Source organism: Paramormyrops kingsleyae, chromosome 7, assembly GCF_048594095.1.
Source record: "Paramormyrops kingsleyae isolate MSU_618 chromosome 7, PKINGS_0.4, whole genome shotgun sequence".
Classification (NCBI taxonomy): Eukaryota; Metazoa; Chordata; class Actinopteri; order Osteoglossiformes; family Mormyridae; genus Paramormyrops; species Paramormyrops kingsleyae.
In genome coordinates this window covers 13,820,728-13,847,820 of record NC_132803.1, presented here as the reverse complement: position 1 = coordinate 13,847,820, position 27,093 = coordinate 13,820,728, and the positions used below count along the sequence as shown (strand labels likewise).

General features: G+C 43.9%; 3 protein-coding genes across 3 annotated transcripts; 2 read left to right on the top strand and 1 right to left on the bottom strand.

Moving 5' to 3' along the window:
• Positions 1 to 4,274: 4,274 nt before the first annotated feature.
• On the top strand, positions 4,275 to 8,200 carry LOC111849985 (serine/arginine-rich splicing factor 9-like). The gene is made up of 5 exons (XM_023823363.2): positions 4,275 to 4,428; positions 5,459 to 5,635; positions 6,080 to 6,252; positions 6,784 to 6,956; positions 7,463 to 8,200. The coding sequence occupies exons 2-5, from the start codon at positions 5,478 to 5,480 to the stop codon at positions 7,688 to 7,690; spliced, it is 732 nt and encodes a 243-aa protein (XP_023679131.1). The 5' UTR covers positions 4,275 to 4,428; positions 5,459 to 5,477; the 3' UTR covers positions 7,691 to 8,200.
• Positions 8,201 to 9,149: 949 nt separating this feature from the next.
• On the bottom strand, positions 9,150 to 10,130 carry triap1 (TP53 regulated inhibitor of apoptosis 1). The gene is made up of 2 exons (XM_023823364.2): positions 9,841 to 10,130; positions 9,150 to 9,627 (listed from the first exon to the last, which is right to left on the bottom strand). The coding sequence occupies exons 1-2, from the start codon at positions 9,985 to 9,987 to the stop codon at positions 9,550 to 9,552; spliced, it is 225 nt and encodes a 74-aa protein (XP_023679132.1). The 5' UTR covers positions 9,988 to 10,130; the 3' UTR covers positions 9,150 to 9,549.
• Positions 10,131 to 20,145: 10,015 nt separating this feature from the next.
• Positions 20,146 to 23,982, top strand: LOC111849766 (glycolipid transfer protein-like). Its single transcript, XM_023822936.2, has 5 exons — positions 20,146 to 20,356; positions 21,442 to 21,500; positions 21,573 to 21,706; positions 22,037 to 22,187; positions 22,324 to 23,982. The coding sequence occupies exons 1-5, from the start codon at positions 20,254 to 20,256 to the stop codon at positions 22,504 to 22,506; spliced, it is 630 nt and encodes a 209-aa protein (XP_023678704.1). The 5' UTR covers positions 20,146 to 20,253; the 3' UTR covers positions 22,507 to 23,982.
• The last annotated feature ends 3,111 nt before the right edge of the window (positions 23,983 to 27,093 follow it).

Genomic DNA, 27,093 nt, shown 5'->3' with positions numbered 1-27,093 from the left:
CAGCAACGGATAGGAGTCCTTGTCGAGCTCGGTGTGGATGAAGACGGACGGGCTAGTCTTCTCCCTTATCAATTTGCTGCAGCAGGGAAATGGGTTGGCGGTCTTTGTTCCTGGCAGCGAAGATGTCCTGGAATAAGCTCAACAAGAGCTTGAGTTTGTCCCACTGCTCTGCCATTAAATCCTGACTGCTGCACTGCCACAGATCCTGCACAGCCTGTGCCCTCTCAGAAGATGGCCCCACTACGACCCTGCTGTTCCCCGCGGTCCTGGCTGGAGATGTGATTGTGTCGCTGGGGGACCCTCCTTCAGGAGCTGTGGGTTACCTTTTTACCCCACTGCACAGATGTCTTTCCTCCTCTTTTCCTCCGCCGCTGAACCTGGCCCCCACCACTGCTGTTTTGCAGTTTGCAGACATATCCTTCAGATTCCTGCTTTGGCTGCAGAGAACGTCATGCCCACTGTAGCCCTGCATAAATCTAAGGTGAAAACTACCTACATTTGATGATGGTTTCTAAAGCAAAGTATTGCTCAAAAGCAATAAATGTTGCTTCTTTTTAGACACAATTCATTACAGTATCCGGTAGTTTCCAAGCTCTTCACAGATCAGCAAACAGACACAGCATTCTCTGCAGACATGCAGGCATACTACATGTGTAAGAATACTGGATGTATTAGAAACTTAGCTAGCCAGAGGAATGTGACCGTATGATTACAGATTGTAATCCTGAATCCACTTCCACACTTGAACACCCTTGAATAAACATCAGCCACTGAGTTCTTTGTGACTGCCTTCGACAACACAAACAAAGGACATTTATCCTCTCAGGGCAGAACACAGTGTCTTCTCAACAAATATAAAAAAAACTCCTGGCCTCCATTTTAGTAGTTGCTGTGCATGGGTTGTGTGAGGGTGTGCCAAGCTCACAGATAGGTGGCCTTTACTTTGCAGACCATTTACATGCACAGAAAGCTATATAACACACTAAAGAAAATGGAAAAGCCAGAAACACGATAGGTCTGTTTTTTGCTGAGCAGTCAAATTACCCCTTGTCAGCTTCCTCTTCTGTCCTCTCTTTCTTCCATCTTTCTTCTTCATACTGTACATTAACATTCATAATGTACTGCCTAACTGGGAAATTCATGTACTCATCCCATTTTGGGGGCACTTTAAGCTCCTCATACTAGCAGCGGGACGCGTGGTGGAACTAAAACCAGTGCCATGCTCACGCTGACAGTGAGCGCAGACAGACCAGGGGGGGGACGCCCCCATAGTGGATTCCTGACAGTCACGCCCTGCTAGCTCCACTTCTGAGCGAGACCTAACATCAATCTAGCTAAGCTAGCCAAAGTGCTAGTCAATGTTAGCTACCATGCTGGTAGCTAGCAAGACAGAGAGCCAGGCTGCACAGGAAGCAGCTTGTGTTTGGTGATATTTGTTGAGCTCTGTTGAAACATTACATATGAAATTATCTACCACTTCAGGAATGAAGGGACTCATGTTATGCTCATTCACTTCTGTGGCTAGCAGGAATGTTGGGAAGGTTGGAAATGTAATTCGTTACAATTACAAGTTACTCTATTTAAAATGTAATAGTAGTGTAACTATTTCAATTACTATATGAAAGTAATGTAAGTAATTACATTTGATTACTTTTTGATTACTTTTCTAAATTATGAATGAATATTCTCAACCGTTAACCATTTTGAAATTTTGTAACCTTACAGCAGTACTAAACACTGACTACTGCCAAACTCCTTTCAATACATGAATTAACATGATTATAACTAATCAATTTAATAAAGATACCAAACATACCATATAGGACTAATAATGATTTTAAACAACGGGTAAGAATAGATGCTCGCTTCAAACTCAGTGAAAACCCAGATTCCCTCAGTGTAACGTCATAACATTAATGTTACATAAAATATACCTAAAATGTCAACAAAAAAAAAATATGTTAAAACTCAGCCTTCAGTTATTAAATTCTAATCTGTGTTCATAATATAAACTTTTTGGGAGTCAAAACCAGATGAACTACGAGTGATTTGACCACTCCGTGATGCTTCAGGATTACATTATGATACAAACATTTTATATAGTGGTGGGTAGTGGTGGCTTGATGGTTAGGGAAGCGCACTTGTAATTGAAAGATTGCAGGTTCAAATCCCCGACCAGCAAGGCACCACTGAGGTACCCTGAGCAAGGTACCACCCCCAAGCACTGCTCCCCGGGCACTGAATTAGCTGCCCCCTGCTATGTCACGAAAGTCACATATGGGTTAAATGCAGAGGACATATTTTGTTGTTGCGCACTGTGTGCTGTGGTGTGTTGACAATGACCACTGATCTTCTAATTCTATACTTGCGAAAATAAATGGTTCCATTTTACTTCCGATCTGAACAGTTCTTGCATCAGACACTATATGAATTTTCAGATGATTGTGTAATCATTTACTCTGTTTAAGTCAATTTTTCAATCACAAATCACGGAGAAGCCTAAAACAGTGTCTTCGCAGCACTCTAAAATAAAATGGATTAGCAGAGTGGTAAGGCTGTATCGCCCAGGGGTTATAGCTATAGTCAGTGAATATTCAAAACTCAATACGACATAGCATGTCGGGAGTACTAATATCAGACCTAACATAAATTACCAATAACCTTAGCATGCTGATGGAGTACGGCACGTTTTCTGTCAACGGAATCAGAAGTGTTCACGCATGCTGTCAGTGTTTACGCTTTGTTTTGTTGTCCTATGCGCCGTATTTTATGATTGAGTTGGTCTCGTCGTACAGTCTGCATACCTGTCATAGTCAAGATTATTAGATCCGTATCGCACAGTGTGATCGGTAATGATTTTATATGATTGCTGAAATCACATAGTGTGTACCGGGCATTACACTTTAGAAGCATGGTGTGGCACGCTGAAGGTAGGCATGTCTTCCCTGCCTTGTTTAATATGACTGCTTGCAATTACAGTAAGCTGCACTTACCTCTAGATGTTTCCTCAGGTTGGGCATGGACTGTTTAAATATCGACAACATCTGCAAATGTAGACGCGACAGAATAACCATGCAATCATATGCGTCGAATAATTTCAAACTTTCGGCTGTGGAGGGAAATAGCAAAGGAGGATGTTTTGCATAAGAAAAACATGAAAAGCAATAAAAATACTGTTATTAAATATATTAGCAATGTTTTGCATACAATCATATGATGTAACTAAAATTGTAATCATGAATATTTCCATAAGTAGCTGTAATTTAATTACACTTTTTTTCTCTAGTAACTAACGGATTACAATGACATTTTTTGTAATTACATTACGTAACGCCGTTACATGTAACTCGTTACTCCCCAACACTGGCTAAAAAGGGCGTATGTTATTTGGGGGGGGATGGGCCGTGAAGTGACATTACTTTCTGATTTGTTGAGTATTAAGTATCTCGATGGCATAAGCTGGAAGGAGTGCCAGGCTGCATCACACACACACAAAAAAATTGCTTGGCATGAATGAAACTGCCAATTAGAGTTATTTATTGCATTGTTAGTTACTTGTTGAGCTATAGGAACCATTACAAATCAGTACAGACTACAGTCAGCAATCGCACCCCAGACGGGACTCAAACCCAAAATCCTTCATTTCTGAGACCCATACTCTATCTAGTAGACCACCGGGGCTAACTGATGACATCTTTTAGACCGTGGGTCGAAGTTAAACCGAAATTAATTGAAACTGGGGAGCCTTCATTGTTTATTAAACATTAACAAGGCATGTATACCACCTGGGGTCTCGTGGGGGGAAGCATGCAATAATTTCTTTGCCTTTTCAGAGTCTCCATAAAAATCTAATTCAGTTTGATCTATGAACCAGCTGATTATTGTACGTATTCCCCTCTCATACAGTTCTTATTCCACATAACGTTGATATAAATTATGAAGATACATTTTTAATTATTAAAGTTTTTGTAAATGACTAAAAAAAAAACAGCTCGACTCGACCTATTGACTGCATGTATTGTAAAGTATTGTAGGCCCAATGTATAGACTATAGTCGGTACTCTTTTTAGTAGTTAACGCCCATTGAGTAGTCATAAAGCTCAAGATGACAGTTTTTATGAAAATGGGGGGTTGGGGCTCATACGTGATTGTGAGATAGTCCTTTTCACAATTCATATTTAAGAAAACTAAATAAAATTACTTGTTCAATGACTTGTAGAGATCTAAACCTAATTATACAAAAAAGCTAGTACGGGAACAGGGAAATAGCAGCAGGAGGCCCAAGCCGGGGTTCGTGACCCCGTCGGGGGCGGGATCGAGCGGCGCGGGGGGACAGACCGGAGCAGCTTCTACTTCCTGCTCCGGGGAACGCGAGAGAGAGAAGCGATAGAAGACGGGCTTTGCGCCACAGCCGCGACTCGGACAGAGGTACGGGCCAAAGCGCGCCGGTTTTCCTTGCGGCTGCCTACCGACAAGGCGCGCTCCTCCTGCGCAAGCCGCTACCACGCGGCCGGCTAGCCGGCTAATTAGCAGGTCGGCTAACAACACAGACCCCAACAAAGAGATGCGCTATGCGGCTAGGCTAGGCACATAGTGGTGCTGCGGTTCTAGTCGGGCAATATTTCTCCACGATGGGGAGCACATTGCAGCACAGGGTTAAATCAGTAACCTTGTGTTAAGAAAAGCGATAAAGTTAATCCGACAAGACGCTGTTCGGGACCCGGCGAGCTGCCTTAGCCGCCGTGCGCGGCCTCGTCCTGCAGGAGCGGACAGGCATGCTGCCGGTTTTCTCGTCGGATAATCCGCTGGATATCTGGGAGATATCGCTTCGACGTAAAAGGGGGGAGGTGGGCAGGGAGGGTACTGACTCTGCGCTGAATGAGCATTGAGGAAGCGCGGTTTGCTTCATTCGTTACGGTTCAGTTTGAGGTTAGGGGCATCTGAGCCGAGTAGTATGTTCCGCTTGTATGTACTCGTAATACTGCATGATCTGTAATATGCATGTTTTTGCAAACGTTTCCATATGCCGCACGTCCGGCTTTTCCTATATAAAACTACTGCTGAAAATGAAGTGGGTTAACCAAACAGAATGAGTTGGGTGCCCAGGGCCTAAGTGAAACATGTCTGCCAAGACATCCGTGTATAAGTCTATCGTGCACTACTCTGATGCAGTTTCACGGCCACTCTGGGTGAGTTCACATCTATTCCGTAAAGGTCGTGCATGATATGGAAGTATCAGAAGTGACACGTTCACAAAATGCACACAGGTTTATGGGGTTTCGAGTCTGCTGATTCGCCACAAGGTAAAGATTGTACAACAGTACCCCCCCCCCCCCCCATGAGAAATATCTTTGATATGAAGGGGCCAGTTGCTACTGATTTAATAGTGTAATTCCTGTCCAGGTGCTGAGGGTGTTGATGCTTTCCTTCAGCTGTGTTCTCTGGCATCTCCTTTCAGGGGCAGCCCCAACAGTGCCATGGCTGATGGAAGGATTTATGTAGGGAACCTTCCGACTGACGTGCAGGAGAGAGACATTGAGGACCTTTTTTTTAAGTTTGGGAAGATCCGGGACATCGAGTTGAAGAACAACAGGGGCACGATCCCATTCGCGTTTGTCCGCTTTGAGGACCCAAGGTTAGTTTGCAGCTCCCTAGAATAATGCTAGGATTCACCCCCAGCTAAAACCAAGGCTGTGTGCATGTAACAGCTGCTCAAACCACACCATAGTAGGTCAGTCGTAAAACTAAGTTTCATGATTACATCCATTCACTGCCAGGTTTTTGCCAATGTTCTTGTATTTGGGTTTACGGTTTAAGGGAAAAGATGAGGCTTCGGCACCTATAGTGCGTAGGCTTTGCTGCATGCTTTTCAGTCATTGCATGGTTTACCCCAAAAGGACCTGGTGAAATAACCAATCAGAAGTGGCTTTCAGCCACTTTTCTTGTTGTGCAGAATGATCATGCATAGCACAAGTTTCAAAGCCTCCTCCCTCCACTTTCCTCCCACCATCATCCATAGTGTGTGTCTCCTCTCCACTTCCCATGGAAACAAAGCTTTTCTCCCGTACTTGTCCCTCAGGGATGCGGAGGATGCAGTGTATGGGAGGAATGGCTATGGCTTCGGGGACTGCAAGCTGCGTGTGGAGTACCCTCGCTCCTCCGCCTCGAAATTCACTGGCCCCATGGGAGGGGGTCCCAGGGGGCGATTTGGGCCCCCGACTCGAAGGTCCGAGTTCCGTGTCATAGTGACCGGTAGGTGAAAGGCGGGGTGTTTGCGTGCATGCACGTTCTGCTCTAAAGACCTGCTGCCTCAATACTGCAAGACTGAGAAGCCAGGTTATGTAGCCATGAGGTTGTCAAGCTGGGGAGTGTTCCACAAAGCAGGATTTCTCAGTTAGCTGGGATAAGCTGGAAGTCATGATTGTCCAATTGGAATGCTTCTTACCTAAACTCTTAAGTTAACCCAGAGAAATCCTGCTTTGGTGAACAGCCCCTGATTCTTTTCAAATTGTTATTGAAATGTTGTGGATTGTTTTCTGGGTTTTTTAACTAAGGGAGTTTTATGTTGCCTGAACTCAATGGGGAAAATGGTGTCTCCCACCAGATCACACCTGGAACTTGGATTGGCAGATATATATGAAGCAGATCAGGCTTATATTGTGGTGTAGGCAGGCCAGTCTATCAAGGATTTTAAGACACAAGACTACTTTTTTTATTGTTGCTGATGTTGGGGAGGACACTGATGGTGTACCCCACATGGTGACTGAACATGCCCATCCACAGGCCTCCCCCCGACTGGCAGCTGGCAGGACCTGAAGGACCACATGCGGGAAGCAGGGGACGTGTGTTTCGCTGACGTCCAGCGAGACGGAGAGGGTGTGGTGGAGTTTCTGAGGAGGGAGGACATGGAGTATGCACTGCGCCGACTGGACCGGACCGAGTTCCGATCGCACCAGGTGGGCCTGTAGAGATTATCAGAACCCAGTCTTACCATAGTGCTGTGTGTCTTACTGACATCCGTGTTAGACAATGTTTGGTCCCAATGACTCTGCAGAGGTGCCTGTTTTGGGATTTTGCTTATATGCTGAGTCGTTTCCCTTCATGTATTCATGTATGTAGATGTGTCTTTATTAGGCAGTTGGAGACTGACACACCCAAGCAGAAGTAGGTCTTCTGAAAGTGGTTGTCACCACAGAAGGGATTGACATTGAATCAACTATTCTACAATCAGTTTTTAGCTCCTTAATGTGAAACTGGCCGTTGAGGGTGGAGGCAGAGCTGGGCCTAATTTTGCATGATGTTTTGTTTTTAAGTCATCAGAAATAGAGGCAATGAGATTTCCGGTTAAAATCACAGCAGTTCCAAACCTTAAAGCCACAGTGCAGATATTGTTGTTGCGGAGGGGTGTCCAGGGTAGCGTTTTCCCTTTAATCGGTGTCACATGGCTATGGCTTCCTTGCAGGGTGAGACCTCATTCATCCGGGTCCACGAGGAGCGGGGTTCCAGCTGGGGCCGGTCACGGTCCCGGTCCAGGTCTCGGGGACGATACTCACCCCCCTACCAAAGCCGGGGCTCCCCCCCGCCACGCTACCAGTCCCCACCTCCGCGTCGACATTCGCTGTCCTATCACAGCCCCCCTCCTCGCCGTCTCCCTGTACAGCACAGCCCACCACCACGCCACTACCGGTAAAATCAGAGGTTGCACTAATGGCTGGAAGACCCCCCCCGCTGGTTTCTTCCCCTTTGCTCCACACCATCCATGCCCCCCAACCCATTTAATTTACATTCCACAATCAGGACTGTCCCCAAAGAGAGATTTGCCTCTGAAATCACCAAGCCACCTGGGAATCTGAGTTGGTGTGTGTGTGTATGTGTGTTTGAGAGACAGACTGACAAGTCAGATTTGGCATATAGTTTTAATGAGCTTGATTATTGTCCTCCAGTGCACAACCGCACAGTATCAAAATTGGCACATTGTGACCCCTCAAACCTTGCCCCCCCCCTTTTTTTATTTTATTATTACCACCATCCCCTTTGTAAACACGAACTGTTCTGAATCCTGGTTGTGTTGTGGAACTAAGGGTTTGAGTCCTTTCTGGACACACCTGGCATTTTTGTTTTTTTTTCTTCGTTATCTAAACTTCTGTCTGTTGACAGTTATGTGAATTTTCTTTTGTTTTAAATAAAAGTGGCAAAACAATTCTTAATTCCCCTTCATTATAAAAATGATCTCGCCCGTGTGTAAAAGCATGTGTAGTTGGTGATGATAGTCATCACCCTTGTGTAAAAATGCCAGCATTACAGCAGTTACAACGTTGCTGCAAATTTGACTTTAGCGATAGAAGGTTTGGAAAGGTATGGTGAGACTGTGATTTACGCAGGCGGTTGAGGTGGTTTTGTCTGCCAGGATGCACGTTTTGAGAGTTTTCTCTGCACTGTTCCCAATGACGTTTTCATGGGAGTGATTGCGTGGATTATTAGCTCTTCAAATCACAGTGCAGGGCGCTTGACCGCTTACTGTGTCTGATTTCCTTAGCTTGATTGGCAATTGTAGACATTAAAGCTCTGTTCGAGGTTTCGGTTGATGAATGGTTATTGATCGTTCCAAAACAGCCGTAATTAAGTAAGTTTAGATGGAGGAATGTGGACCCCACCGCGTAACAGTCATAGAGGACCAACTTAAATCTCCAACGCCTCTTTGTGCAATTATTTTTATTTCAATTTTGTTTTGCCAGAAAACAGTGCCAGCAACATAATGGCTTATAATCCCTATAAAATATCTCTGACCAAGAAGGTAGTAGAGAGTTTGATATTGGGGGACACAGTTTAAAAACAAAGGTCTTTATTCAGGATATAAATTAAGAAATTCTCCCCAGTTCTTAGGCCCCTGCTTTCAACAGAATATATGTCATACACAAAACCAAAGAATAAGGTACTGATTCAGATATTTAACAAAAACGTTGTCTTGGTTATCTAGGGGGTTTTTAATTTCACGGATTTGCGTCACTGCGCTTTCCACTGGTAAATTTAACACACATAGAAATTTGTCACTTACATGCTCTTATTTTCCGTTTGAATAGTGTTCCGAAGACTTAAAAAAGCATGGAGATATCAGCTTATCAAGACGGCAAAAAAAGATAAACATACAATTCAGTTGTAAGCAGTTTAATCATACAATTTACCTGGGAAAAGTATGTAAAAGGACGACTCTCGCAGGAGTCGAAGTGTTGGTAGTTTGATGCTGCAAAGCTCTACTGTGTACCCCTGCGTCGCATTCACGTGTCACTCGACATCCGGGCACAGAGATTATCTGCAGTCTAACAATTTACCGTCCATGTCCACGACGGACTGGAAGATGAGAAAATGTATCCCCTCTCTGTTGGACAGCCATCACTTGTAGATTTCAAAAACCATGACAATCAAAGTTAGTGGAATCCTCCAAAATGATGGTCTCGGGTAGGTTGTCACTCACTTTTCACGATTAATTAAAGCTACCCACCAAACACGTTAACCTATGCAGAAGCAACTTAGGCACGACGTCCTTCCCATTCATCTGTCTGTCTTCTCCTTATTGGGTCCCATGAACTCCACGCCATCAATAGGGATATCTTTATCTTTAATGGCTTTCTGTAGATGTAGATAAGGTACACCATTTAAGGCTACATTAAGTGAAACTGCTAGGAATAAAGAATGCTGTCGCTGCTTTGTTTTGAACAGAGCATTGTAAAATATACGGTTAAATTATTCAGGATAACTTTACACAAATCTACCAAAACCTTTCATTTAATCCACTACACTAATACCGTATGATATTAATAGCAGCGAGTTGCTACTATTCACCTGCACACATAGCTGATACTTCTTGAAAACCTCGGTACACGGGTCGCCGCTCCGGTCTCCTTTCAGGAATTTCTCTGCGAACCAACGGTTAAAGCACATGTCATAGTCTCGTTTTAGTTCCGTGCACTCCTCTCCAACACTGTTCATTTTCGACAAAAGAACAATGTACGATGTTACCAGCCTTTGTCCCTGAAAGCCTTAGCTATTCTCATCCCAGCGTTCAAATGACTTTCAGCACCACGTGGTTTAAAATTCGACTCTCCGGGTGGCGCGCTGTGATGACGCAACAGTAACAAGCGGCTGTGTCTTTATATGCTGTGCTAAAAGGTACTGTGTGTAAATATATATATACACACACGCGTGTGTGTGTGTGCGCGTACATGTGCGTATATAATATAACTACAATAATAATAATAATAATAATACGCATGTATTCTTCTTAGCGACAACAACAACAAAATAATAATAATATCATCATAACCATCATTATTATATACCTGGCACGGTGATCAGGGAACGTGCAATCCAACTGTGCTCGCAGATATGCTAAACGTTTCCTTCAGCCATGCGGTCATCCCCCATCCCACCTTTGCCATGTTCTGCTCCTGTCTGGCAGAAGGTACAAGATTCCGAGCTAGTTTTGTGAGGATTGGCACCCCCGATCCATTCCTCAGAATACCCTCTCCTCCCCTCACTGACCCCGGCCACTTTACATCATTATTATTCGTAATAATCAAATGAAACTATTGCTGCAATTATATACTGTGAAATTTATGCAACTTCATCTCTGCAGTGAATGTATTTCGTTTCATGGCCTTCCCTGCCCCAAGGAGCTCCGCTCTCACACACAGTGCACTGGTGAAGGTTCTTTTCTCTCTGAGAAGAAAGGCTGTTGAGGCTAGATGAACCTGAAATTATTTGGGTTGTAGCTGAATAACAACGTAAAATCCTTAAGTTTTATGCTGATGTGTCACCCCATGCTTTGATTTACTTTTATTTTGTAATGGATGAGAACCCAAGTACACGTATGTGAAAGACTTTACGATTAGAGGGGTTCTTAGATCTCAAAAAGCTCACTGAAGACGCAGAACTGCTTAATACATTGTACCATTCTGGAGGTAACTCTAGGTATCCGGTACTCCTTATCTGTGTGCATCGCCTTGGTAACTGATGGTTCTTGCCTAACCTGCTCTGAGGTTAGGATGTGGGGATTGATACTGAAACATTGATTTTCCATACTGTATCTAGGTATCCGGTACTCCTTATCTGTGTACATCACCTTGGTAACTGATGGTTCTTGCCTAACCTGCTCCGAGGTCAGGATGTGGGGACTGATACTGAAACATTGATTTTCCATACTGAATGTTTCATTTTGAGGTACTAATGTTAAAATATTGGTATTTTAACCTGGTAATTTACATGTTCATATTATTATAGGGAGCAGAACATAAACTATCAGAGGGTCAGCCATAAGGTGGGAGAATGCGGAAGACTTTCAGGGTTCCAGACATTAATTACTAGGGCAGAGGTATTCAAATGGCGGACTCCAGTTCACCTCTGGACCAAGAGACAACATAACATCCTGCAGATACAATGAGAGCCGGTGTGTCACAGATTCCAAATCACACAGCGTACCTCTCCCTTCCTGTTGTGTCCTCGTCCACAGCTACTGCTGGAGGATCTGGTCGGGCCAGTTTGGACACCCTGCCCATTTCCGTGGGTGTTCACACCTGGCACAGCCGGCTTGAGCCCTTCTGAGTGGCGCAGGCGTCACGCCGACACACAAACAACTTCGTGTCCTGGCTGCAGCCGGGCCGGTAGAAACGGACGGACAGTCCCCTCAAAGTCTCCACCGAGGTGGAGGATAGCGTCAGACATATACATGCACCTCCAGGCTCCAGGCTAAAGAACGTCAGTCTGCACCAACAGTCACTAGTATCCTTTCACCGTTGCTTTGGTGAAAGCATTTTAACTTATAACATCACCACCTGGTTTGGTAGCTGCACTGCGACAGACAAAACTGCTCTGAATCATCAGGATTGCAGAGAATATTACTGGCCCTCAATTACCTTTCCTGCCTGACATCTACAATTCTTGGTGTCTCCACAGTGCTGCAACCATCCTCGGCTAAGCATCATTCCCAGTGCGGTAACCAGGTACTGAAGGAATCACTTTAACCACCCCCCCCCCCCTACACACACACACCATTGTACTCTGTACATATGTTTTGATTTTGACATATTTACTGACTATTCTGTATTTGTACACGTCCCATCTTGTGTTGTGTCTGCACCACTACTATCCCCTTGTACTGTCATGTATAATAATAATACAGAAATGAATCCTGAATCTTGAACATGTGGCAGATTTTGCCAATCAGAGTCCGTCTGCAGTCTCCATGTGCAACTATTGTATCTATTTTTAATCTATTGGTTTAACCTCTGTATGCTGCTGTTATATGTGTTCGAGGCTAAATAGGCCTATGTATTATTTGACAAACATCACGTTATATTTTTTACGCATAGAGATGTAATTTCTGTTATTTCATGCAGGTTAATACACCAGGTGCGAGTTAAGTAAAGAATTAAAGAATTAAGAAAAAACAAGTATATATTCTCTTACTGGAAGCGAATCGTAGGGTGCTGCAGCTGAATCAGAGCAAACGCAGACCCTGTAGGGAAGAAGCCGTGGAGGGTGCTGCAGCTGAATCAGAGCAAACGCAGACCCTGTAGGGAAGAAGCCGTGGAGGGTGCTGCAGTTGAATCAGAGCAAACGCAGACCCTGTAGGGAAGAAGCCATGGAGGGTGCTGCAGCTGGGTCAGAGCAAACGCAGACCCTGTAGGGGAGAAGCCGTGGAGGGTGCTGCAGCTGGGTCAGAGCAAACGCAGACCCTGTAGGGGAGAATCCGTGGAGGGGGCTGCAGCTGGGTCAGAGCAAACGCAGACCCTGTATGTAGGTCCTCCTCCTGTATGCCTTGCAGAGCACAGCTTTGTGTTGGCTGAAAATTATTACAGTTTGCATTAAAATAAATTCCTTTAGAAATGAGAAGATATGAAATACTCAGCAGTTTAGATTATATTTTTATGTGTTAAGTTCTGTCCATGTTCGTTCGACAGCACTTGTTTTGCAGCCGTAACAGAATAGGTAATTTCTATAAAAACAGGAACTTCTTGCAGTGTCTTGACTTCTATAGCCTTCATATCCTTAACACAGATATATAGAGAACAGGAAAGCATAAAAGTTGAAAGTATTCAAATATGCCATAGAATGCATTTTTTTTCAGTATTTTAAATTGTTCTCTGGTGCCTATATGGAAAGTATATGAACTTGTTTGGTCAAAAACTGCCCAGAAGTGGTGTTACAGGCCCATTTACAACCCTATTATTTGGCCCTAGAATGAAACAGGCTGTTTTACCTTTTTTCCTGGGCCCATTAATATACTGATGAGGTTTGCTCTGATTGGCTGGTTTACAGTGAGGCACTGCATTGGCTCACAGAGAACCAACTTTAGCAACTTACATATAGCTGGAATCATGCAACTGAGCACTTCCTCCCATGTAAGGTGCTATCCGGAACTTTTAGGAAATGTACCTCTGAATAGGACTAGTGATACATAACCTGACATCAATGGCTGCACTTGTGGAGACTCTGCATGCAGGTCCTTCAAGAGAGAAAATATATTGTGGCACGGAGGTACCAGCAGGAAGCGTGGCAGGTTGGACTGATGCCAGCTTTGTAAATAGCTCTCCATAGTCATTTGTGTGCAATGTAAATTTGCGGTGTTTTTATGTCACATATAGTGCTGAATGATTATTGTTCATGTACAGAGCATCAGTGTGTGTGTGTGTGTGTGTATGTGTATTAGGAGTAAGCGGAGCAACAGGCACAGTGGGAAATTCAAGTGTGTTGCTGGTACGAGTGGTATGGGTACAGTAAAGCCACCAAGTGGTGGTGTGAAAAGAATATTTGACATGGGTAGGCCCGGGAGGGGAGGCATATTGGATCTGTTATGTCTTTGGCCTTAGGCAAGAAGAGACTGTTTTGAATACCTTGCCTCATAGTCAGTTTCGCAGGCCCAGAAGACCTTGAAGAGATGGGCAGCGGAAGTGGGGGGGAGAGCCACCTGCAGGAAGGGATTTGAAGCTGCTCCAACTGGTGCACAGAGAGTTGTAGTTATAAAGTAGTGGAAATAGGCCATACGCAATATGTTACGGTAGCACAAATGTATAGATAGTTACACAAATCATATGTTAACCATGTATGTACAGTAATATCTATATCAATATCTATATCCATATCTCAGTAGACATCTAGCGGCTGAGACATGTTTTAGGAAATTCAGCAAAATGGGTGGATGTGCCCTGCTACCAAGGTGGACCAATAGAGGAGAATTGTGTTTGTTATACGTTTGAGCTTGGTTTGCTGGTGTTATCTGACCAATTAGGACTTAGAAGTCCTTATAGGGAATTGGGTGTTATGGTTTATCAACTGGTTGCTCTGGTTGGGTACCTGGTGCCAGAGTGTGACTGGAGCACTTTGCTGGATTGCTTGAATAAAAGAGATAACTTTGCTCACCAACTGAGAGGTCCAGAGTTTTATTCTAAGTGGCTTAAATGGAGTTGTTGGAGAGGTTGCTTAATACATTTTCTACCACAGCTTTCTCAGCATATTGTCCATGACCTTGTCACTAAGGCTAGGCCCACCCCTGCTTCATGGACCCCATGCCCACCCCACTAGTTAAAATCTGCCTGTCGGCTCTCTGTCCCATTCTTGTTCATATCATAAACACATCTCTTTGCACAGGCTTGGTCCCCTGCTCTCTCGAAACTGCAGCTATCACTCCAGTTCTGAAAAAAGCTGGAGCAGCCACTGATGATTTAAAAAATTTCCAACATGCCTTTTATCTACAAACTGCTCGAGCGCACTGTGGCCACGCACCTTCAAGATCACCTGACCTCTTGCAGCCTATGGGAGGAGTTTCAGTCTGGGTTCAGGACAAAGCACAGCACTGAGACGACCCTGGTCAAGGTCGTAAATGACCTGCTCATTGGTGCTGACTCAGGCCATGGTTGCGAGATCTTCACGGTGTGCCCAGAGTTCGAGCGTTTTTCCTGTTACCGATTATCCCGTGTACCGACCTCTGCTTCGTGTTCCAGACCCAGAGCCTTGCTTGTCACCTGTTTCACTGCCGACGCCGATCGCCCGACCCACGCCCGATTTCCCGACTCCGATCTTTGCCTTCTCCCTCTGGACTCTGTCGTCAATCGCCCATCTCTCTGTGCAGTGCCATCAGCCACCTTTCCGCCTCGGAGCCTGCTGAGATTTATTGGAAGCCTGGTTCTCTGCTGGTTATATTCTAACAGCTCGTCCTGCAATAAAACCGCTTACCTGAACCCGGTCTGCGTCGGTGTCCATCCTGTGCATCTCTCACACATAACAGACAAAACAGGGCTATAAATTACAAATTAAATTAACTAGACAAGAACGACTTAGTTTGTCGTGACTAAGTTTGCAATGTAAGCAATTAGATGTTAGGTTTTGTTTAGAACCCGTCCACTGATTTTGATGGGTGACTTTGACAGATAATTTGGTTGCTGGTATCACCTAAATTGTCATTTAAACTGTCATAACGGTAGGTTGAGAATGGACCGGGGAATCAGGAGCAGGCAGTGTTGCCAACTTAGCGACTTTGTCGCTATATTTAGTGAGTTTTTAGACCCCTCTAGTGACTATATAGGCCTACTATTTACACTCGGACGTGCCATCATCACCCACCTTCACACACGGAGCGGGCAGCCCTTTTCAGTCCTAACAGGAGACCAACACGTGAGTTCAGAGAAATGCCGGGCGATGCGGGCTTTATCCCACGGTTGAGCTCCGCTCATTACTGGGATCTCTCCCTTCCTTTATACTAAATTTAGTGTTGCGTGCGGGCGGGCAGGGGATAAATTAGCCAGGGGTGTGTTTCACAAAGCAGGATTACTTGCTTAGCCAGATAACTTGCCAGATTGAAGGTAGTCTGGGCTAAATGTAAGTTGATGAAAATAAGGTCTATTTAGCCCAGACTACCTTAAATCTGGCAAGTTGTCTGGCTAAGCAAGTAATCCTGCTTCGTGAAACAGGCCCCAGGCTCACCCCTTCCCCTCAGGCAATATGTTATCAAATTCCTCCTTTTGTCCAAGTGATGCTGCTTGCATTAACATGGTAAGATAGGCGTCCTTGTGCCAGGTGTCCTTGCGCAATGCCTCCCTACTAGGGTTGCCAACCGTCCCGAATTGTCCGGGGTGACTTCAGTGACGAATCAAGGGAAGGGACGAATCAAAATCACCCATATTTCGGGACGTCCTGGACCATTCGGAACAGTTGGCAACCCTACTCCCTGTCCTCTCCCAAAACCAAGATAAGCATCCTGCATCCCGACCTAAAAGCCCAGATAAGCATCCTGCATCCCGACCTAAAAGCCCAGATAAGCATCCTGCATCCCGATCTAAAAGCCCAGATAAGCATCCTGCATCCCGACCTAAAAGCCCAGATAAGCATCCTGCATCCCGATCTAAAAGCCCAGATAAGCATCCTGGCTTCTTTTTATGAGAACCCAAGTTTTTATAACGAAATAGGTTTTACAGGTGATCGGTATAGAATAACATGTTCGTGCAGTTCAGTAACATTCAGGGTGAATCATGGACGATTGATCTGAATTTCAGAATGATTAGCCCATACACGATCAGAATTAATCCACAATCACAACTTCCCAGAATATTACAGTAAAAGTATTAATTCCATGCCACGTGGGTGACATAATCGTCCGTGAATTCATCCTAATACAGGGGGCGTGGCACAAAAGAGGATCGAACGAGCAGGGCGTGACATAAACATGATATAAACAATAATTTACTTAACTTACATAATTGTTTAAATAAAAATTTTAATAATCATTGTAATGATTTAAATTACAATTTAAATAATAATCTAAATAATGTGTGTTTAAAAAGCAATAGTTGTGCTGAGGAACAGAAAAATATGGAAATCAAGTCCTTTTGGCATTAGAATAAGAAAGGGGTGTAAACCCATGACATATTGTACTTGTGACATCAGCGTGATCATCGACGATTTTTCTGGGAGTGCTAATTGCACCCCTACTCATCAGATGAAAATGGTCGGGCTCTCGCACCTTGCATCCTCTGGAAGAGAAGCCTAGAGTTGCCTATCACTATAATATCACAGTATTAAGTATGATTGTACATGTGACAAATAAAACTTTGAATTATGTTAAGGTGATATACAGATTCAGCAAAAGTTCTTCTTTTTCATAGCTGTCAAACCACAGTTCCTTACACCTAAAGGCCATTGTTGTGGATTTGTTTTATTGTCACATGTGTGCCACCCACTGGGGTTGGAACTAGGGTTGGAACCGGAGTCACCAGACTGGGGACAGCTTTCTAGATGGGGCATTAGGCAAATAAGTCCAAAGGTTAGGCTTGCAGCTGAGGGAGGCGTCCGACCTCTAGCCGAGATTGTGTTGAGTAGTATAACTGCCCGAGCACGTAGAAGGAGGAGTTGTCGTTACACGCCACTTGACACAAAAAGCGCCATCATGCGCTGCTGTTGGAGACTCATTCTTCAGGAATGTTCGGAGATAATGGAAAGATGCCAAACATGCTTGTGCTTCAGGGTATTTGTTATTATCATAATTAATGAAGAATGTCATATTATGACAAATCATTCACAAAAAATTCCCATTGACTTCTGTTATCAGTCTTTAAAGATGGAGCATTATATCTCATTATATCTTATTATCTTAAGGGTAATAACTCGTGTAGTAATACCTCTGTGGTATGTCTGCATGACCGATCTGTTGGACATAATTAGTGGTGTTTTATTGTTTGTATGGGAATAATGCAGAATAATACTGTGGGCCTGGTGAAGGTACAGGCATCCCCAGGTTACCAGCTAAATCTCATCCCTTCGTCTGTCTTTAAGTTGAATTTGTAGGTAAGTCAGAAAAATAATAACACATAACAACAATAATATATAACAACAACAACAACAACAACAATAATAATAATAAAAATAATAATAATAATAATAATAATTTAAAACCTAACTAGGCCTAGGGTATTCTACTCAAGCTGATGAACCACTGAAGCTGTGCAATGTTTTTCAAGGGTGTCACAAAGCAATGCATGCCTTGGTTATTACAAATTATTATAATTAAAATACTTAATATTCAAATACATTTTTAAATATATGGCTGCAATTTCATGCCTCTGTAAAACTACGATGGTCCCTTATTAAGAATTCTTAAAACAACTGGCCCATGGTTCAAACTAAATGCCGAACTTTGGTCTAAAGGCTCTCTTCACTTAAACTAACAAGTTTATTGGTAAAATATCTTGCGGTAAAGGTTCTCAATCCTGTGACCTGTACTACGAAGCGGGGTTACTGGCTTATCGGGGTAACTTGTCGGATTTAAGGTACCCCCGTTTAAATGGACTTCATATTCGTTAACTTACATTTTGCCCAGACTACCTTAAATCCGACAATATAAGCAATGAATGTGGCGGGCTGAAAACAGCGTGGGTTGGAATGAACACGTTCCGGCGGGGGGCAGGCAGGAGAAGGATTGAAAACTACTTGACGTCGAATGTTGACAGTGACCCTTGGTGTTCAACCACCCCCTAGTGGAGCAGTAAGGCTAAACAATAGTATTAATGTTTATGCGTTTTCTAAATTAAAAAACGTAAAAGAAGCCAGTTTTTTGTTGATATTATAATATATATAATATAATACCGCATAAAAGTCAACTATATAATCAGTTTCTTTATGCTTTCTGCTTTGAACAAGAGGAATGCATTGACAAAGCAGTATACTTTTAATGTTTGTTTCGGACTATTAATTGTTCTTAACGTATTGTGCGTTATTGTGTGTATGTGTGTGTACCATTGAAGTCGAATTAAGAGAAACTATTACAGTTGTGAAATCTCACACATACTGTCGCTAAGCAGCCTAGTTGTTGCTCTTAATAAAGCGTGCAGTAAGCGTAGTAAAAGTTAGTCTATCAGTTATCCAGCCAGAATCAATTATTTAAAAACGTATAAATGTTACATTCACATAGCTGTCAAGTCTCCCGTTTTGGCCGGGAAACTACCGTATTTTACCCCTCTTTCCCGCCGTCCTCCCGTATTAGCTATTTTCCCGTAAATCTCCCGTATTATAATATATATTTTTTTTAAATCCTCTGCCTCTCTAAACTGAACTGTCAGTAGCCTCGCGAGAACTGCCACCTGCAGAAGTCTGCAGGTCATTTACATTAGCCAGGTCATAAATGCGGAGGTTAAAATGGCAATGCTGTGTGCCAAAAACAACGTTACTTTCACCTTCTGTGACGACTTCAACAAGGATACAAAGTCTGCAACAAATCTGTATAATAAGTCATTAGTGAATGCCAGAGAGCCACATGAGTGAGCATGAGAAATTAAAAGAAAATGTGTAATGAAAAAAAAATGTAAATGACAAGTGGTTATTTTAGATTTCTTGTACACCTGTCTTAAAATGTAAGGGATACTGGAGCTTGGTTGGGGGGGTGGGATGCCTCGCGGTGGGTGCCGGAAAATTTCCCTTATTTTCAAATCCAAAGCTTGACAGGTATGCATTTATTAGGTTAATTGTCCTGCCCCGATCCTCCCGTGTGCCAAGTCCCCTCACCTACCCGTGTGGAATCCCTGTGTAACCAGCTGTTTCTAGTTGTGTCTAATTAGTCTGGTGTATTTAAGTCCAGGCTCAGACAAGAACAAGCAGGCTGCAGGAAAGGAAGAGGACGTATGGACCAGGCCCTGCGAAACGTCCTATAGGCACCAATCCCTATCCTGGGGTGTGTTCCATAATGCAAGATTTCTCAGTTAACTGGAGCTAAAAGTCATGATTGTCCGATAAGAATCATTCCTACAGGACAAGCATGATTGCTAGCTTAAGTTAACCCAGCTAACTGAGAAATCTTGCTTTGTGGAACACTCCCCTGAGCTATACACTACCCTGACAACATAAATGCACAGTAGTCTCACATTTTAACTGGTTGACATATAAAGTAAACTCGGCTATAAGGTTCTGACATATAATAACTGCAACTTGCAATGGCCGTTTCACAACCGTCATTGGTCTACAATGTTCCTATTAAAGTTTGCCGGTTATGTCGCGAACTTCTTGAGATATATTTAATTATGCAGCTATGAGTGACGTTTTTTTTTTTGAAGGGCTCCTCCGAAGGCCACACCCCCACGCAGGAGCACTCGATCCGGATTGGCTGCGTCGTTGCTAAGAGGTGGCGCCGCGGAAGCTACAGCCGGTAGTACTGGTTCCGGGTTTCTCCGAAGTGCTCAAGTCCCGCATGTCAGTTCGGTGCTGAAGTGGGCGGCGATGGCTCTATTAATGGAGCATCAGTTCAGAGAGGTCCTGGAGGATCAGCAGGTGGACACTGAGTCGTTTCTGGAGGCGGTCTCGCACCTTCCGCCGTTCTTCGGTAGGGTCATTTTGCCTGGCTGGGTGCCACACCAATGGGAAAGGGGAGTCGCCGCTGATCGCCGTTTCCTTTACTTACAGATAAAGATCTATTTGCTCCCGGTGCCATAAGCATTTGTGACATCCTGCTTACAGCACTAAAGTGATGGTCGATGAGCAGCGGTCTGTTTAGTGCCCAGAATAAGCTGCGCAGAAACCATACTGTTTCCCTTGTCGGGCGGGTGTTACGCACCTGTGCTGCGGCCCGCTGCAGACGATTCGTGTTGGTTCTCAGGTCAGACGTGACATTGTGCCCATCGGCCCTGTTTGGTAGAGAAGCCTCGTACAGTATTTCAGGAAGCAAAAGTGTTTTCGATAGGGGTAGCAGTCCCGTGAGTTCTGCCTAGAACTGTCTGTAGGGCAGTAGTTTTGGGTACAAATTAGTTGATAATTGTTGTGGCGTGATCGCTTTCTTTTCTGTTTCATTTCAGTTCTGCGGTGATATTTTTGTAAACTTGTAAACCATTAAAACATCGTAGATCATATGTTCAGCGGTTATGGTTTATTTTTTGGGCGGAGTTTGATCTGCTGTTCCTATAGTTTAGTTTGAGTCTATTTCTGTAGACAGGTTGTCCTTGATCAGAATGAGTTTCATAGTACGGGTTTTACAGCGTGTAAACCGATGGTAAATCTGATTAAAGGATTTTGCTCATAAAACTGGTAATGCATTATATGCCTACCTTCGCGTAAAAGATGACTTGCATGTAACATTGTTTTTACAGTTAAACGCTAACCCCTACGGGGTATACTCCCTATCTAACACGAATCAAGGTTGAGCATCTAATTAACATGTTAATTAAACCGACTTTCCGTGGCAGTCGTGGTTGTCAACACTGCCTAATAGGTCCCCATCGTATAAGACGGCACTGTTGTACACGAAGACCTACGTTGTGTTTGGGAGTTATCATCGATCGTCACTAATGTTTATGTAGCTAAAAAGAAAATGTAAATGTGAACACACAATGTTCCTTAGAAAAAACTTGGGTGCTTTAAAAAAAAAAAAAAAAAAAAACTCCGACTGATTGTCTCGTTTTTTGTCCTTGTTAGACTGCCTTGGCTCTAAAGTCTTCGCTCCGATCAAAGCAGACATTGCAGGAAATGTCTCTGTAAGTATGGCAACATCGTAACGATCCCCCTCCAATGCCCATCGCCCTCAAACGATGGCCTCCCTGTCGCAGAAAATCAAGGCAGTGTACAGCAGCGACCCCGGCAGATACACGACCCTGCAGCGGATTCTACAGGCTGAGAAGGAGACTCACGGCTCCGAGTGGCCCAAGGTCGGCGCCACACTAGCCTTGATGTGGCTGAAAAGGTGATATGACATGAACAGGGCGGGGAAGCCCCCCACGTTCATCCAGCCAATCAGCTCACCCAGATTTAAGCCAATGATTTATCTAGTCTAAATTAGCACTCTTGGTGAACCACATGGACCTTGTGACCATGTTACTAAGATTGTAACATTGTGTAACCAGAACCTGAAAAAAAAATCTAAATGTAAGAGAAATATTGTGGTGTTTAACAAAACTGAGTAATGCAATGAAATCACAGGACAAAAAAAAAAACAATTCCTGGCTAAGGATAGTTTTCAGTTGAAGTTGGCAGTTGGACATTATTAAAATGTGGCTGTTGGTGTCTCTGTGAGGGGCCTTCGCTTCATCCAGATCATGCTGCAGAGCCTAGCGGACAGGGAGCGCGATGAGAAGAACCCGGACCTGATCCGGGTCAATGCCACCAAGGCCTATGAGGCTGCCCTAAAGAAGTACCATGGCTGGCTGGTCCAAAAGCTCTTCACGGTCAGAGGGGGCACAGGGCATAATTTATGAACTACTTGATTGGCATAATTCTGACACAATCCCTGCATGTGTGCATATGGGTTTTTAAAATTTTAATCTGTGGTTGTTCTTCTGGTTCTCTGCTCCTTTTCTGCAGGCGGCGCTGTACGCTGCTCCTTATAGGTCCGATTTCCTGAAGGCCCTGTCTAAAGGTCAGGAAGTGGAGGAGGAGGACTGCCTGGAGCAGATCCGCCAGTTCCTGGTCAACTTCACAGCTATAGTTGACGCCATCTATGTCATGTTCACTGCTATGAACGCCGAACTGGACTACAAGGCTTGAGTCTTCCTCACCGCTTCCTGGAGATTCCTGCCACTCTGCTGGTTTATTCTTCCAATTGGTGTCTTTATACTTTCTGGTTGAGTCTCTAGTTGCATCCTCGCTTCCATTTAAAGACTCGTAATCCTGTCCCTGTCATGATCTTAGGCCTTGCAGCATATCAGATTTTTAAATTATTTTTTTGACTGATACTGTTGACGTCCAGCAGCTGGCATTCGTCCTCCTCCTGCGCAGTTTGCATCATATAAATGGTGTCTTTCCACCAGAACATTTCAGGTCACGGAGAAGCGTCCGGTGGCCATGGTCCAGTACAGCTCTGTGTAGAACTGGGGGTGTGACAAACTTTTAATTTTTATTGCTTGTTAGGTTTTTATTCCAGTGATCGTTTTATCAGATTGTATTTTGCAGTCTGCTGGAGTGACTCAGGTTAGTTCCTGGTTGGTTGTGAAATTGCAAGATGCTGCTGAGCAGCTTCTGTCGGCATCCATGGTGGCAGGAACCTATTACATTTTTCTCATGGGATGGCCTGTAATTAGTGGTAACACTGATTGTCCTTTTTTAAACTACCTGAATGCTTAATCTGCTTTGTGCTCTGATTGCCGCCTTGCCTTTGTTTATTCAGACGAGCCAGCGGAGGTTGGTTCTAACGCCAGCTGTCTGTTCTGAGGCTCCTCAGTACTTCACCACCGTGCCCAAAATTGCCCCTGATGTTGTAGATGCTCCTGTGTATGTTTGAAATCCGATGGAGCTGATTACTTGGGTTGACTGCGGTACAGTAACCCCCTTCATCTGCCGATGTTTTAGGAAGTGTGACTTTGTGAAATTTGATCTTGACTGTTAAAGTAATTCCTCCCATAGCCACCAAGCTGAAAGTGAATTTGGTTTAAGTCAGTGTGTGTTTAGTGTGAGTGGTAATAGCTTGGTAACTAGCATGCAAATTGATTCTGTTCTGGATTTTGGGTGACATTTCGCAGAAATGCTGCTGTTACATGATGTATTTGCACATCACTGTTCTGTAGGTTGGTAATAGTGTGGGAGTTGTGCAAACCCTACAATTACAGCTACAGGGCCATTGGAGGCCATGACAGACAGAAGGTTTGTCAGCTTGATGTAACTTGTCATCTTGCCCGTGGCAGATTCGGTGACCTGGGTGCAGTAGTGTTAATTTTGCCGTGTTACAGCTTCCGACAGGAGGGTAGAGCAGGAATTGGCAGAGCGAATATCTGAGCAGCTTGAAATGCTTTAATCAGATGGCTCTGCTTACAATGACATCTGACTGATGGTTTCCTTCAAACGAGAGGTTATGTGTGTGGCCACTCTCAACTGTATTTTCTTAAACTAATTTGATTTGTATCTGTGCATAAAGACTGTAAAAAAAAAAAAAAGAAAGTAATTTTTATATTAATCCTGCTGGGGGGTTTCAGTGGTTGTAACACCAGCAGATTTTCAATGATAAACTGACAGAAATTTAAAAACGAAGAGTTGCATTTGTGTTTTATATTCATTATGCGGTAACATGAGCATTAGCACAGTACAATGTTTCACTAGTACATGCGTCTCTTCCTTTCATCCACCTTTCTTCGGCTCAGGCTGTACATGATTGGACGGGGGGGGCGTGGTGTTTCCCAGGAAAACTAGGCGGGGGACTCCTTGGATTGGATAATGTTAGTAGCAAGAATTTCCATTTATGGAACGAGATCGCAGGGTGAAACTCAGCCCTCTCGCATGTCACCCATAACCCTGTAATTATACACAGTAAGGCCTGTGATGATTGTTTTTTTTTTTTTTTTTTTAGACAGTGGTGTTTCTCACAGTAACTATGCCTTATGGTTATGCCCATGGTGAGCACCACAGGCCTATAGGGGGCAGTAGTTCTCACCAACAACAGGTACAGAGAGTGGTGAGTGTAAATCTATAAAAGGAAAAATTAGGTTTATTTTAACAATATTGCCATAATGTTGTGTGACCATAGCCTTGATATATTTTTTTTTAGGTTAGAGGTCACTGTTACAGCACTTGATTGCACTTAAGAGATTCTTGAGCTACAAGTCTTAAAGTCTTAAAAATTAGTTCAGGTACCTCAAGTGTTGTATTTAATGGTGCAACAAAATGCGTGATGATTTTCAATAATTTCCTTTGTGTCAATATAACTGTCCATACCAGGCACCACCATGTCTTATCAGTATGTGAATGTTTTCCCACTTAGTTCTCCAAGCGATACAACGGTTCTATCTGCTGCTGTCATAATCACGATTATAAACGATAATCTATCACGTTTTAATAATATGCAGCGCGTCAATTTTAAAAAAGCGCGGCCGCACTATTTGAAAAAGGGACCAATGGCTGTAATTTTCACTTCCGTCCACCAGATGGAAACAAATGTACATATCAGCCTTTTCTTGGCCGCATTTACACTTTACCAATTGAAAGTACATGATGGATGAATAAGATTAAAGAACAAGCACGAAAGAAAAAGTGATGAAAGGTGTTTGCTCTGACCCTTCTCTTTTAGACTACACAGAAATTTCTAATATGCATATTAATTGATCTTTACAGGTTTTTTCAGGCATACAGCAGTAAATGTACTGAGAGCTTGATTAATTGGGGGACAGCACCAGCTGCCACATCACCCTAACCCTGTTTAAGTGTCGTACTAGGACCTCTCCTCACCTGAGCCTCTGCCCAAAGATGCTAGGACCTTTTCTCTTCATGGCTGGGTCCAATCCTCTTTGGCCAGAGTGGGTGAATATTGGGATTTATCCCCATGAGTACCGGCGATGTGGGTCGAGCTCCAGGCCATGACTGGAATGGGAGGCTGCAGTTCTTCCAGCCGGGTACGATGCACGTGAGAGCTCTGGTCTGGGTCGCACGCAGACTAGGGAGCACTGTGACTCATTTGGATTACCACGTGTCCTTCCTCCCCACTGCTGGTGTAATCTGACAGGAACAGGACAGCAGAATTGCTCTCACTGCAACCCCCCCCCACCCCCCACCCCCCCTAAAATCTCTCCCAACCCACAGGTAAACAATTACATAAGGAATAACTGCAGTAGTGAGGATTATCATGATGGATGGGATTGGGACCTTCCCGTACAGGCATGCAGTGCCTAGAATTTGATTGTTGTGTCTGTGTAGCCCAGCATCCCCATGAGAAATGTCCTCTAGCAGGATATTTTGGTTCAGTCTACAGGGTTGGAGCAGCAAGGGTATCAGTAGATTGAGGTGGAGGGTTGGGAACAGGAGAGAGTGAAACAAGCCTGCAGATGTGCTGAAAAGCCCAAAAACTCAAGAAGCCAAAGGCGTGACGTGGTGTCGTCGGAGGTGACCCCACTCCTTGAGAAACCCTGCTTTGAGCGGCTCGTTTAAAGACCTTGTCTGCCGTGCGGATCCAGAGGAAAGGGGCACCTCAGCAAAAGAGGCACGGACCCCAAGGCTGGGAGTGTGGCAAAGGCTTCGTGGGCTTGGTCCACTTCAACGAAAACTTCAAAGTTACGGTGCCCCCTAGCTTCTGGCAGACCATTCCAGGCTTCTATATTTGAGAGGAGCAAAAATAAATACATTAAAAATAACAGTTCTCGTGTTATCTTGTGCCGGCTGCAACAGTGAGAGAGAAATTCCTCAAAGCCAGATCTGACCTTGTCCATGAGTGTTTTCACCCGCTCCAGTTCATATGAAAAGGTCAACTTTGTGCTAGATTTTGGCACTAAAAAGCCATAACAGAAGATGTAAATGGTCTACAGACCTCATGCTCAAGCTTTAATGAACTGGGGATTGATATTATTCCTCTTAAGGTCTAAGGCTAGCTGGGAAGAGGACATCTTGGAGGGTGGGAAACAATGACACTCTCAAAGCCCCACAGAGAACCTCAGCTAGTGGCTCACAATCCTGTTCTTGGCAACCCAGAATGTCTTCATTCCAACCCTACCTTATATGGTCCTTAATAGGATAATAATGAATTTAGCAGGTTGAAAGCAGTGTGGGTTGGAATAAAAACATTCGACAAACGTGGACAGGTCACGTGAGACAGCAGGATGCCAGGTTTCCTTGTCAGCATGCAGTGATGAAACATGGGGACAGTCCAAACAAAAGCAGAATCACAGTGTCCCCACCTTACGCAGGGACCTGTCCCTCACCACTCTGGTCACGTGTGCCACCCTTACCTAACCACAGCAGTAAGACGGACGGCTGTTCACTGCCCTGAGTGACACTCAGCTGGTAAGTACTGGATTTCCAATCGATGAGGACAATCATTGCAAACCAGACGGGATCTATATGTCCTAGAGCCAAGCTATCCTTTTCTTAACCTTGAAAATTCATGTTTGAACAAAAAGAAATATGCTGCTTGCTCACCATGCCCCCTGCTGGCACACAATTGAAAACACCATTACAAGATTATTTATACCAGTTCCTGGCATTAAAAATCAGGCCAGCAGCAAAATCACCAAATGAAAGAGTTTATGTTTTTTTTTTTTTAATTTTATTATAGTTATTATGCTCTCAAAATTATTGTTTGCACTCATTGAAGGACAATAAAAAGAGATTTTCAGGGATCAAATACGGGGGTGCAAATGCAATGCCTTCAATATAGAA

Coding starts and splice junctions, on each gene's coding strand:
- LOC111849985 (XM_023823363.2), top strand. CDS start 5,478: ATGGCTGATGGAAGGATTTATGTAGGGAACCTTCCGACTGACGTGCAG. Junction 6,253..6,783: donor GTTCCGTGTCATAGTGACCG/GTAGGTGAAAGG, acceptor GCCCATCCACAG/GCCTCCCCCCGACTGGCAGC. Junction 6,957..7,462: donor CCGAGTTCCGATCGCACCAG/GTGGGCCTGTAG, acceptor GCTTCCTTGCAG/GGTGAGACCTCATTCATCCG.
- triap1 (XM_023823364.2), bottom strand. CDS start 9,987: ATGAACAGTGTTGGAGAGGAGTGCACGGAACTAAAACGAGACTATGAC. Junction 9,628..9,840: donor AGTATCAGCTATGTGTGCAG/GTGAATAGTAGC, acceptor CTACATCTACAG/AAAGCCATTAAAGATAAAGA.
- LOC111849766 (XM_023822936.2), top strand. CDS start 20,254: ATGGCTCTATTAATGGAGCATCAGTTCAGAGAGGTCCTGGAGGATCAG. Junction 20,357..21,441: donor GCACCTTCCGCCGTTCTTCG/GTAGGGTCATTT, acceptor TGTCCTTGTTAG/ACTGCCTTGGCTCTAAAGTC. Junction 21,707..22,036: donor GCCTTGATGTGGCTGAAAAG/GTGATATGACAT, acceptor TGTCTCTGTGAG/GGGCCTTCGCTTCATCCAGA.